Source organism: Erythrolamprus reginae, chromosome 6, assembly GCF_031021105.1.
Source record: "Erythrolamprus reginae isolate rEryReg1 chromosome 6, rEryReg1.hap1, whole genome shotgun sequence".
Classification (NCBI taxonomy): Eukaryota; Metazoa; Chordata; class Lepidosauria; order Squamata; family Dipsadidae; genus Erythrolamprus; species Erythrolamprus reginae.
In genome coordinates, this window is record NC_091955.1 from 74,340,912 (window position 1) to 74,352,361 (window position 11,450).

Sequence of the window (11,450 nt, forward strand, 5' to 3'; positions counted from 1 at the left end):
TTGGCCTTCCGGAAAGCGGTAAAGACTTGGCTTTTCCGACAGGCCTGGGGCTGTTGATCCTATGTTGGTAACCAGTGAGATCCAGCCATGAATGGTATGCAAGGGTTGAATTGTTTTATTGTAAATTGGTTTTAGAGGTTTTAGTACTATTATTGATGTTAAATATTTTCACTGTGAGCCGCCTAGAGTCCTTAGGGAGTTGGGTAGCATAGAAATTGGAAGGAAGGAAGGAAGGAAGGAAGGAAGGAAGGAAGGAAGGAAGGAAGGAAGGAAGGAAGGAAGGAAGGAAGGGATTAGGAGAACAAAATTCTGCTCTTTGCATTTTCATGCTTCCTTCTTAATATATCACTTAAATGCCGACATTTTCCAATTTAAAAATTCTGAAAACTCCTTTCAGTGAAGGAGACACACTCACAAAAAAACCCCTAGCAGTTACAAAATGGCACATTGTTAATGAGAGCCACAAAAGTCAACCCTCAGAGGACTAATTTGACAAATAAGCAAAATGTATTTGCTTATTTGCTTGTATCCTGCTGTTACGCTGCTGATACAGTTCTACAGAGAAATTATTGATTCCGTCATTTGTCCTTCTATAACTGTCTAGTTTTCCACAACTATTAAACAACAACGGAGGGTTAGAACTGCAATTGCAAACAGCCTGCCTTCCATAGACGACCTGTATATTGCAGGGGTCAGAAGAAATGCCAAAAAAACCCTGCAGACCCTTCATATCCTGGACATAAATGCTATCATACCTGGGCATCTTTTATTTTTTTAAAGATCAGGGAAACACCATAAGCATAACATATCTGAACAAAGCCCTGGAGAGAAGGGCTTTATATTTTATATTACCATATTTTTCAGAGTATAAGACGCACCTTTTTCCTCCCTAAAAGAGGCTGGAAATTTGGGTGCACCTACCCCAGTAGAGTAGACTGGAATAATATTTCAAAATATAGAGACATAAGAGTACAATCAAAGAAGCTAAAAACAATAACGGAATGAGAAAATCAAAGTGCAAAGCTTGATTGGTATATGTATATGCAATTTCAGGCAAGATACAAAGAAGACACTAAAGAGGAAGGTGTTAACTTTGAAAAAACAAAATTGGATCTTAAAGGTCTTAAAAGTTGCCAAGTTTGAAGACCTCTGGGCTAGAATATCCGGTGAATAGAGCCCGCAGTTGATATCAAGCATAACCTATGACCTCTCACAATACTGGACAACACAGTATCAACAGTAGAGACCTTCAAATTTCTAGGTTCTATCATATCTCAAGATCTAAAATAGTCACCTAACATCAATAACATCATCAAAAAAGCACAAGAAAGGGTGTTCTTTCTGCGCCAACTCAGGAAGCTCAAACTGCCCAAGGAGCTGCTGATACAGTTCTACAGAGGAATCATTGAGTCTGTCATCTGCACCTCTATAACTGTCTGGTTTGGTTCTGCAACCCAACAAGACCGACACAGACTTCAGAATCAGAACTGCAGAAAAAACAATGGGTGCCAACCTGCCTTCCATTGAGAGGACCTGTATACTGCACAAGTCAAAAAGAGGGCTCTGAAAATATTTACTCACCACTCACAGCCTGGACATAAACTGTTTCAACTCCTACCCTCAAAATGTCACTATAGAGCACCACACACCAAGACAACTAGACACAAGAACAGTTTTTTTCCCAAATGCCATCACTCTGCTAAACAAATAATTCCCCCAGCACTGTCAAACTATTTACTAAATCTGCACTGCTATTACTACTAGTTTTTTTCTCATCATTCCCATCACCCATCTCCTCCCACTTAGGACTGCATGACTGTAACTTATTGCTTGTATCCTTGAAATTTTGATTAATATTGTTTCCTGATTGCTTATTTGAACCCTGTGACAATCATTAGATACTTCTTTATTGGCCAAGTGTGATTGGACACACAAGGAATTTGTCTTTTTGCATATGCTCTCAGTGTACATAAAAGAAAAAGATACATTTGTCAAGAATCATATGGTACAACACTTAATGATTGTGCCTCTTGATTCTTGACAAATGTATATTTTATGTACACTGAGAGCATATGCACAAAGACAAATTCCTTGTGTGTCCAATCACACTTGGACCTGGCCAATAAAGAATTCTATTCTTTATTGGCCAAGTCCATTACATGGAACTCATTACCGGATTCCATAGTGTCATCCCCAAACCCCCAACACTTTACCTTTAGATTATCCACGGTTGACCTATCCAGATTCCTAAGAGGTCAGTAAGGGGCGAGTACAAGTGCACTAGAGTGCCTTCTGTCCCCTGTCCTATTGCTCTCCTATATCTCCTATACCTTTCTTCTATTCCTATATCTCTTCTTCTATTCTTTCATTGATATGTTCTATTACTATATCTTCTTTTCTATTCTTTCTTAGATATATTTTACTATGAGTATCTCTATAACCTTCATCATGTATTTTACTATGTATATATATATATACTTTATTTATTTATTTATTTTGTCCAATACACAATACATATTGAAGAGGATAGACATGAAGTATTATATATAAAGAAAAGATATAAAAGTAGGGGAGAAGATATATGAAAGGGAGAAAAGATATATGAGATATGAGATAAGGAGAGACAATTGGACAGGGGACGAAAGGCAGGCTATTGCACTTATGTACGCCCCTTACTGACCTCTTAGGAACCTGGAGAAGTCAATCGTGGATAGTCTAAGGGAAAAATGTTGGGGGTTAGGGGTTGATACTACTGAGTCCGGTAATTGCATACATATATACCCACTAAAACTCTCATTGGGTATTGGACAAAATAAATAAATACATAAATAAAATTCTATTCTATATTCTATTCTACTCTATTCTACTTTATATTATATTATATTATATTATATTATATTATACTGTATTATATTATATTATATTCTTAAAAGTCTTAAAAGTTGCCAAGTTTGAAGACCTCTGGGCTAGTTCGTGCAACATGCATACATCTAGTGTGTATATCTTGTAAATTGTTGATTTCAAGCATCAGGGCAACTATGATTTATCACAACCGACTGGGGGGGGAGGAAGGGGCTAAATCCCCACCGCCCCTCAAGCTAAAAAGCCAGCCAAACCACTGAGCTTAATCCATTTTCATTCTTTTGCTCTGGTTTAAGCCTCCACTTCGCCTGCCAGCACAGCCCACCTTCGAAGGCCGTGGCGCTGCTCCGTTGCTCCTCGGGTGCCTGCTGGACAATTCTGCCCTTCCGCGCTGAGTTCCCCATGCAGAGCGACCTCTGGTGGCCGCTAAGCGAAACGTCAGGTGCCCGGAAACGGTAGACTCTCCCTTTCTCCTTTTTCTTCGCGTGACAATTGGGAAGAGTCCCTGTTAAAAATAAACAACAACGGGAGAAGCCCCGAGGGCTGCGAGGCCTGCAGCTCTTGGTGTTTGCGGACCCTGGCGGGCAGCCCGAGCGGGTTTGACGGTCGCCAGCCAGTTGCGATGAGAATTAGAACCTGAGGCGAAAGAATGAAGTTCTGAATTCCGAAAGGGATCTAACGACCCCTACTGGCTGAAAAGATGTGACTGAATTTGCAGGTGAAGACCAAGGTGATGAGCAGAGTAGAAGCACAGTAGAAGTGGTGGTTAAAAATCGTTAGACAAAATATACTTTTTTAGGGTGGGGACAAAGTGTCTAGATTAATAGGCTAGAAAAATACTGTAATTATAATGTGCCTAGTCGTCAGGAAGGTATTCTATAAAGTTGAGCATTGCCTTTTTCTTGATAAAATAGAATTTATTTATTTTTATTTAATCAATTAATTAAATTTCTATGCCGTCCAACAGGTATAAATCAATATAAAAGACGTTTGAATTTAAAATAATTCATGGGCCGACTTTGCTAATCTTCCCCCTGAGGTCAATGGTCCCAGGCAAGTCAGAAAAAACAGGTCTTTAAAGCTTTCCGGAAGGCCAATAAGGTGGGGGCAGTGCAGATCTCAGGAGGGAGCTGATTCCAGAGAGTCAGGGCTACCACAGAGAAGGCTCTCCCCCACACACAAGAATTTGTCTTGGTGCATATTTATTTATTTATTTGGTTGGTTGGTTGGATTTCTGTGCTGCCCTTCTCCGCAGCTTACAACAATGCTCTCAGGGTACATAAAATGGCTGGCGAAAATCCCTCTGCACATGCGCAAATGCTTCTGTTCATGCACAGAGGGTCATTTACGCAAAGTGACACACTTCCGCCATGATGCAAACAAGATACACCTGAGGTCTAAGACACAAGCAAGTTGGTTTCCCAGATCTAGGAATGAAAAATGAACCGGAAGTGGAAAGTAACACTAGACCAGAGGTCTCCAACTTTGGCAACTTTAAGACTTGAGGACTTCAATTCCCAGAATTCCCTAGCCAGCAAAGACTTGGGGACTTCAATTCCCAGCTTTTCTGGCTGGGGAATTCTGGGAGTTGAAGTCCACACCTTAAGTCACCAAGGTTGGAGAGACCCCTGCATTTTATTTTTATTTTCCCTGTCTTGCTTTTTGTTCTCTTCAATTTCTCCTTCTCCTCACTACCAAAGTCTACTTATCTAAACCTTTTCACCTCCATTCAGCAAACCTAAGGCAATATATGACACTTAATTAGGCTCACCTGCTTCTTACCCAAATAGTCATACAGGAACTTGTAGGTTGGGGAAAATAACAAAATGTATGTTGTGACATTGTAATACAGGGATGTCAAACTCAAGGCCCTGGGGGCCAAATCTGGATGACCAGGTGCTTAGATCCCGTGGGGAGGGAGCTTCCCTGGAAACAGGAAATGACTGGCCCACAGTGCTTCTGCCAGCAAAAATAGAGCTCAGGGGGGCCCTGGGAGGCGCTCCCAAGCTCCGTTTTTGCTGGTAGAGGGTTGCAGGAAGCCAGCACAGCCAAAAATGGAGCTCAGGAGCCCATTTCTGCTGGCCGAGTGCTCAGGCCACCACAGGCACCCCCGACACGAGTGATGTGAAATTGGCCACACCCACCAAGGCCACTTGAGGTCAAATACAGCCAGGGGTGGGTTACTGTCCGGACGAGGGGGGGGCACAGTGGGGTAGCAAAAATGGAGCTCCACCACAGACCACCCAATTTGCACTGAAAGATGTTGAAAGAAAATGCGGGGCATCCTTTTGGGTAGCCCTTCACTGCACACAACTCAACTTGCACAATTAGCAAGTGCATGTTGGCCTCCCGCTTGTGCAAGTTGAGCTGTGTGTATGTGTGCATGCACCAGCCTGCCATTCCACTCTCCCCACCCAGCCAGGCCACTAAGCTACAAGGGTTGGGGACTGAGTAGAAGACCTCCAAGGTCCCTTCCAACTCTGTTATTCTGTTATTTTCTGTTATTCCAAAAGTACTTCAGGTACTCCAGAAGATAGAAATGGGAAATTGCTCCAGCATCATTCCCAGGAAAACAGCTAGGACTTCAGCAGAGCCAATAACTGGCCATCATGACATCCAATTGATGATACCAGTACTAGTAGATTAGGCACGTCTTTTTAATAATGCAAACACCCTTTCTTCTCCTTGCCCTCCTGCTGATCATCATGAGGGACATATCCAGTTTTGGACACCACACTTACAAAAAAGACATGGAAACTCTAGAGAAAGTGCAGAAGAGAGCAACCAAGATGATAAGGGGACTGGAAACTAAAACATACGAAAACATGTTACAGGAACTGGGCATGGGTAGTCTAGCAAAGAGAAGGACCATGGGAGACATGATAGCAGTGTTCCAATACTTGAGGGGATGCTACCGAGAGGAGGGGGTCAGGCTGTTTCCCAAAGAACTAGAAGGCCAGACTAGGAACAACAGATGGAAGTTGACCAAAGAGAGATTCAACCTGGAAATGAAGAACTTTCTAATGGTGAGAGCGATAAACAGTGGAATAGCTGGCCTGCGAAGGTTGTGAGTGCTCCAAAACCTGAGACTTTCAAGGGGAGATTCGACTGCCATTTGTCTGAAATGGTATAGGGTAGTGATGGCGAATCTTCTTTCCCTTGGGTGTCGAAAGGGTATGTGCGCTCGCTATCGCACATGTGCGAGTGCCCACACCCATAATTCAATGCCTGGGGAGGGCAAAAACAGCTTCCCTCATCCCCCAGAAGTCCTCTGGAGGCTGGAAACGGCCTGTTTCCCAACTTCTGGTGGGCCCAGTAGACTTGTGTTTTGCCCTCCCCAGGTTGCAAAGACTTCCCTGGAGCTGGGGAGGGTAAAAATGCCTTCCCCCACCCCCGATGGTTCTCTGGAAGCCAAAAAAGCCCTCCCTCTGCGTGAGCCAAAAATCAGTAGGCCGGCACACACATGCACATTGGAGCTGAGCTAGGGCAACGGCTTGCGTGCCAGCAGGTATGGCTCCGCGTGCCATCTGTGGCACTGATGCCATAGGTTCACCATCACGGGTATAGGGACTCCTGCCTGAAGAGGGGGTTGGACTAGATGACCTACAGGGTCCCATCCAACTCTAATAAAATAAATAAATAAATGCCAGGTGAACTCAGCTTGAGAAAAACCATTTACCTCAACTCAGCAATTGTAGGTTATTCAGTGAACTTATTTTACACTGTAAAATTAACCAAAATTATATTTTCCTTATAGGATATGCAGTATATCCCAAAGCCTAGGTGCCAATGACTGTATATAGGTTGTTTCCACTGCAGGAAGGAAACTACGCCTCCCCCACCATTCACTCCTGGCCAACCAACCTTTCAACTATTTTCAGGGAAACTATTATAATTACACTTAAAAGGATTTATCACCACAGTTGAGGCTTCTCAAATAAAATGTGTTTAGGCTATCAGAGGTTTTTCCTCTCTATCTTAGACTTCCCCATTTCATAAACAATGAGGTTCTTTGTTTCCAAGGCTGTCGCTTGATTTAACCCTGCTGTTCTGTTTAAGAAAAGTAACAAATCTTCTGTTCCCGGGTCACCCTGACCCGGACCGAAAACTCTTCATTTGCAGTGCTTATGTTTGGTCTTTTTGAAAGCTTTTTTCACTTGGAAAGTAGTCTGAACATTTCTGCACACAATGATATGAAAATTGAAATGAAAAAAGTAAATCTTATTGGTTTATTTTGCGGATATAATGCACGCCCCCCCCCCATTTTTGTGAAATTTTTTTCAATTTATGGATAGTTTTGCTTGCAAAATGCATTCTATTTTACTAAAGTTGGTATGGGATTGGTAGCTTGAACATTTCTGAACATAATGATATGAAAATTGAACTTGAAAAATTGATGCATATTGGTTTATTTTGTTGATGAAATGCATGCCCCCCCGTTTTTTTTAAATAGTCTTCACTTTATGGATAGTTTTGCTAGCAAAATACATTCTATTTTACTAAAGTTTGTGTGGGATTGGTAGCTTGAACATTTCTGAACATAATGATATGAAAATTGAACTGGAAAAATTGATGCATATTGGTTTATTTTGCACATAAATGTATGCCTCCCCCCGTGTTCAATTATTTCAATTTATATAAAAATTATGCTGTTAATTTCAAACTTACATACTTTTTTTTAGTAAAATGGATTTGTTTCATAAAATTAGTCCTCTGGCTACAATGTGGTTGATTTTCAAAAGGATATTCCAAATATTTCTAGACAAATATGTATAAACAGTGACAATAATGGCACATAGCAAGGCCGGGGGTGGGGGGTGGCCTATTTGTGGCAAAAATAAACCAATAAGAACCATTTTTTTCAGTTCATTTATATTTTTCTTATATTCAGAAATGTTCAATTTAGTATATCAAACCTTTTGGGGGGAAATTCCTTAGGGATTTGTAGCCTTAAAAAAATAGAAATTGACACGAAATTAAAAAAGGATGGGGGGGGAGGGGCTTTTTGATCAAAATAAAAATATAAGTCTCAATTTTTCCAGTTCAATTTTCATATCATTATGTTCATAAATGTTCAAACTAGTTTTCCAGTTGAAAAAGTTTTCAAAAAGATCAAATTCAAGTACCTAAAAAAATTATTTTTGGTCCGGTCATATACGAACAGAAACAGACTCGAAGTTATGATTTTTTTTTGCCCAGAAAACAATTAGCCACCACCCCAAAAATATTTTTTGATGATCAGCATTGTTAAATTGAGTAAATGAATGCCTAAGATTTTAAAGAATATTTCGGATTTGGAGGATAAAAAAATAAAAAGTGAAAATGGTTGCAAGCAGCCGAGGGGGGGGGAGGCCTTATTTCTGATATTAAAAAACCAATAAGAATCATTTTTTTCAGTTCCTTTATATTTTTCTTATATTCAGAAATGTTCAAGCTACCAATCCCACACCAACTTTAGTAAAATAGAATGCATTTTGCAAGCAAAACTATCCATAAATTGAAAAAAAAATCACAAAAACGGGGGGGCGTGCATTATATCCGCAAAATAAACCAATAAGATTTACTTTTTTCATTTCAATTTTCATATCATTGTGTGCAGAAATGTTCAGACTACTTTCCAAGTGAAAAAAGTTTTCAAATTGACCAAACATAAGCACTTCAAATGAAGAGTTTTCGGTCCGGGTCGTATGTGACCCGAACAGAAGATTTGTAACTTTTTTTGCCCAGCAAAAACTAAGCCCCCCACCCCCCAAAAAAAATTCTCATAGAGAGAACCCCTGAAGTGATGGATAGTCATGAAATTTCAAGTTTCAGATATGCAGGGAAAATTTTTTACAGGGACTCAAACTTGGCTTCGGGTCACATACGACCCGAACAGAACAGCAGGGTTTTTAAAAGGCAAAAACCACAAACCCAGCAGAGCGCCCCCTTTTGGCCACTAGGCTAATTGCACTTTCCAAGGTGGGCTCTGTTTAGACACTTCCAAGGAGCAATGGAAAATGTTCCTATAAAAGGAACTGGGGGATTAATTGACACGCACAGGCAGTCCTTGATTTACAACCATTCATTTAGTGAGCCTTCAAAGTTACAACGGCATTAAAAAGTTAGCCATGACCATTTTCACACTCATGACCGTTGTAGCATCCCCAGGGTTCCTGTGATTGACATTTGGATGCTTGACAACTGATTCACGTTTATGACTGCCGCAGTGTCCCAGGGTCATGTATGTAATCCACCTTCTGCAAAGTCAATGGGGAAACCAGATTCACCTAACATTTAATAACTGCAGCGATTCAGTTAACAAAGTCGTAAAATGGGGCAAGAGTCACTTAAATTACTTAACAACATAAATTTTGGGCTCAATTGTGGTCATAATTTGAGAACTACCTGTGAGGCATAGCTTGTTTGGTGAGCATGGCTTAGTGGTCATGTGACTAAGTGGTGGGATTAAAAAAAAATTACTACTGGTCCTGTGGGTGTGACTTGGTGCGTGCGGTAGGATACTGCAAAATCCCAGTTGGGACTCAGGAGAGAATAGATGGGGGTGGGGCCAGCCAGAGGTGGTATTTACCGGTTCCGAACTACTCAAACTTTCTGCTACCAATTCTCCAAAACTGGTCAGAACCTACTGAATCCCACCTCTCTACCTATACTTCAAAACAACTGATCTTATACTGTGCCTTTGGAAATAGACTTCTCTGCTTCAAACAACGGTTCTGTCTTCTTTCAAGGGGTGCTAACCTCATCTTAACTCACAAAGTACAGCTGATTTCTTTTATTTTTTTATTTGTCAAGTATGTTTTGGTAGTATACAAAGAAATAACACAGTTTATATATATGATATTGGTACTAATAAGAGAGAATTCTAGAACAGGGACTGTAGGCACCCTGGTGCACTTATGCACACCCCTTACTGACCTCTTAAGAATCGGGTGGGGTCAACAGTGGATAGTCTAAGGCAGTGAAGGGCTACAAAAAATTTTACTACCACACCGGGTCTGGCTTATTTTGTGGGTGTGGCTTCCCGGCCATGTGACCAGGTGGGAGTGGCTTGACGATCGTGTGACTGAGGGTGGCTTAAAGGTCATTCGACTGGCTTAAAGGTGGCCAACTTGATGTCACTCATGTCAAGGGTTTGGGTTAGGGTGTCTGGCCTCTCCTCGCCTCAAAGAGATACAATTTCCCTATCTATTTAATATTACCGAACATCCAAAATATACTACTTAATTCTATGTATAAATGTCATATGTGTACATACATATTACACAGAGGCACACAAAAATATACAATATCTACTATATAAACTGTATGTGTATGTACACACACGCATGCACGCACAGTTCTTCTAAAATTATACACATTCAACCTCATTTTCTGTGATAGGAAAAACATACCCAGAGCCCAGAAGGGAAAAAAAGAAAAAAATTCAAAATGTTGCTACCGGTACTGTGTACCTGACCAAAAGTTTGCTACCAGTACTGCATACCTGACCGTACCTGTAGGAGCCCATCACTGGTCTAAGGGTAAAACTTTGCGACACATGTATTGCAACACAACATATACTGTGAATAAATCTACTGCAGTTGATTTGCAAAAGTACCCAATTCTTAAATCATGGTTTCCCATGTCATGTGAATATTACATGACATAAGTCATGTGCATAAATCATAGTACATAAGTGCACCAGCATGCCTACCGTTCCGTCCTAATGTTTCTCTTACTAGTATCATGTATATAAACATTGTTATATCTTCGTATACTACCAATATGTACTTGACTAAGAAAATAAATAATAAAAGAAATCAGCTGTACTTTGTGAGTTAAGATGAGGCTAGAACAGCGAAGGGCTTCAAAAAATTTTACTACCTATGGGACTGCCTCCTCCCTCGTAACTCGCTGTGATCAGTAAGGGCCCACAGAGTTGGCCTGCTCCAGGTCCCGCCTACAAAACAATGTCGGTTGGTGGGACCTCGGGGGAAGAGCCTTCTCTGTGACGGCTCCAACCCTATGGAATCAACTGCCCCCAGAGATTCCCAGTATCTCCTCCAGTTTTCTGGAAAGCTGTTAAAACCTGACTTTTCCAGCAGGCCTGGAATTAAAATTGATTGTTAGTATGTATGGTGTTTATGAGATATGTGATTTTAGTGATATTTTTACTGTTTTTTACTTGTATTGTATTTACAATCGTTGTTAGCTGCTCTCTCTCTTTTGGAGTGAGCGGCATATAAATGCAATAAATAAATAAATAAACAAACAGATTATGGATAAGAGGATGAATTTGGCCAATGAAACTAATCTGCAGGAACTGATGGGACAAGGTAAGAGGTACCTCTAAGAACGCCTATACTGTACTTACGAACTTGTGTTCAAGATTTCTTTGCCTCTTCTCAAGAACCATTTTCCACTTACAAACCCGAGCTTCCGAAACGATAACCAGAAAAGGCAGGGAGAAGCCTCCGTGGGGCCTCTCTAGGAATCTCCCGGGAGGAAACAGGGCCGGAAAAGGCAGGGAGAAGCCTCCATGGGGCCTCTCTAGGTAAGAAGAGGTGCCACTGTATAGAAATTATGCCCCCATTTTGGTGGAGGGG

General features: G+C 41.0%; 1 protein-coding gene across 2 annotated transcripts in view; it reads right to left on the reverse strand.

Moving 5' to 3' along the window:
- TXNRD1 (thioredoxin reductase 1) overlaps positions 1–3,323 on the reverse strand; it is a 98,105-nt gene extending 94,782 nt beyond the window's left edge. The window contains exon 1 of one of the 2 annotated variants that reach the window (XM_070756275.1): positions 3,188–3,323. In XM_070756275.1, the coding sequence (XP_070612376.1) occupies positions 3,188–3,266 (79 nt within the window). In that variant the 5' untranslated portion in view covers positions 3,267–3,323. The remainder of the gene's footprint in view (positions 1–3,187) is intronic. The other variant, XM_070756274.1, reaches the window with a different exon arrangement.
- Between the last annotated feature and the right edge of the window lie 8,127 nt (positions 3,324–11,450).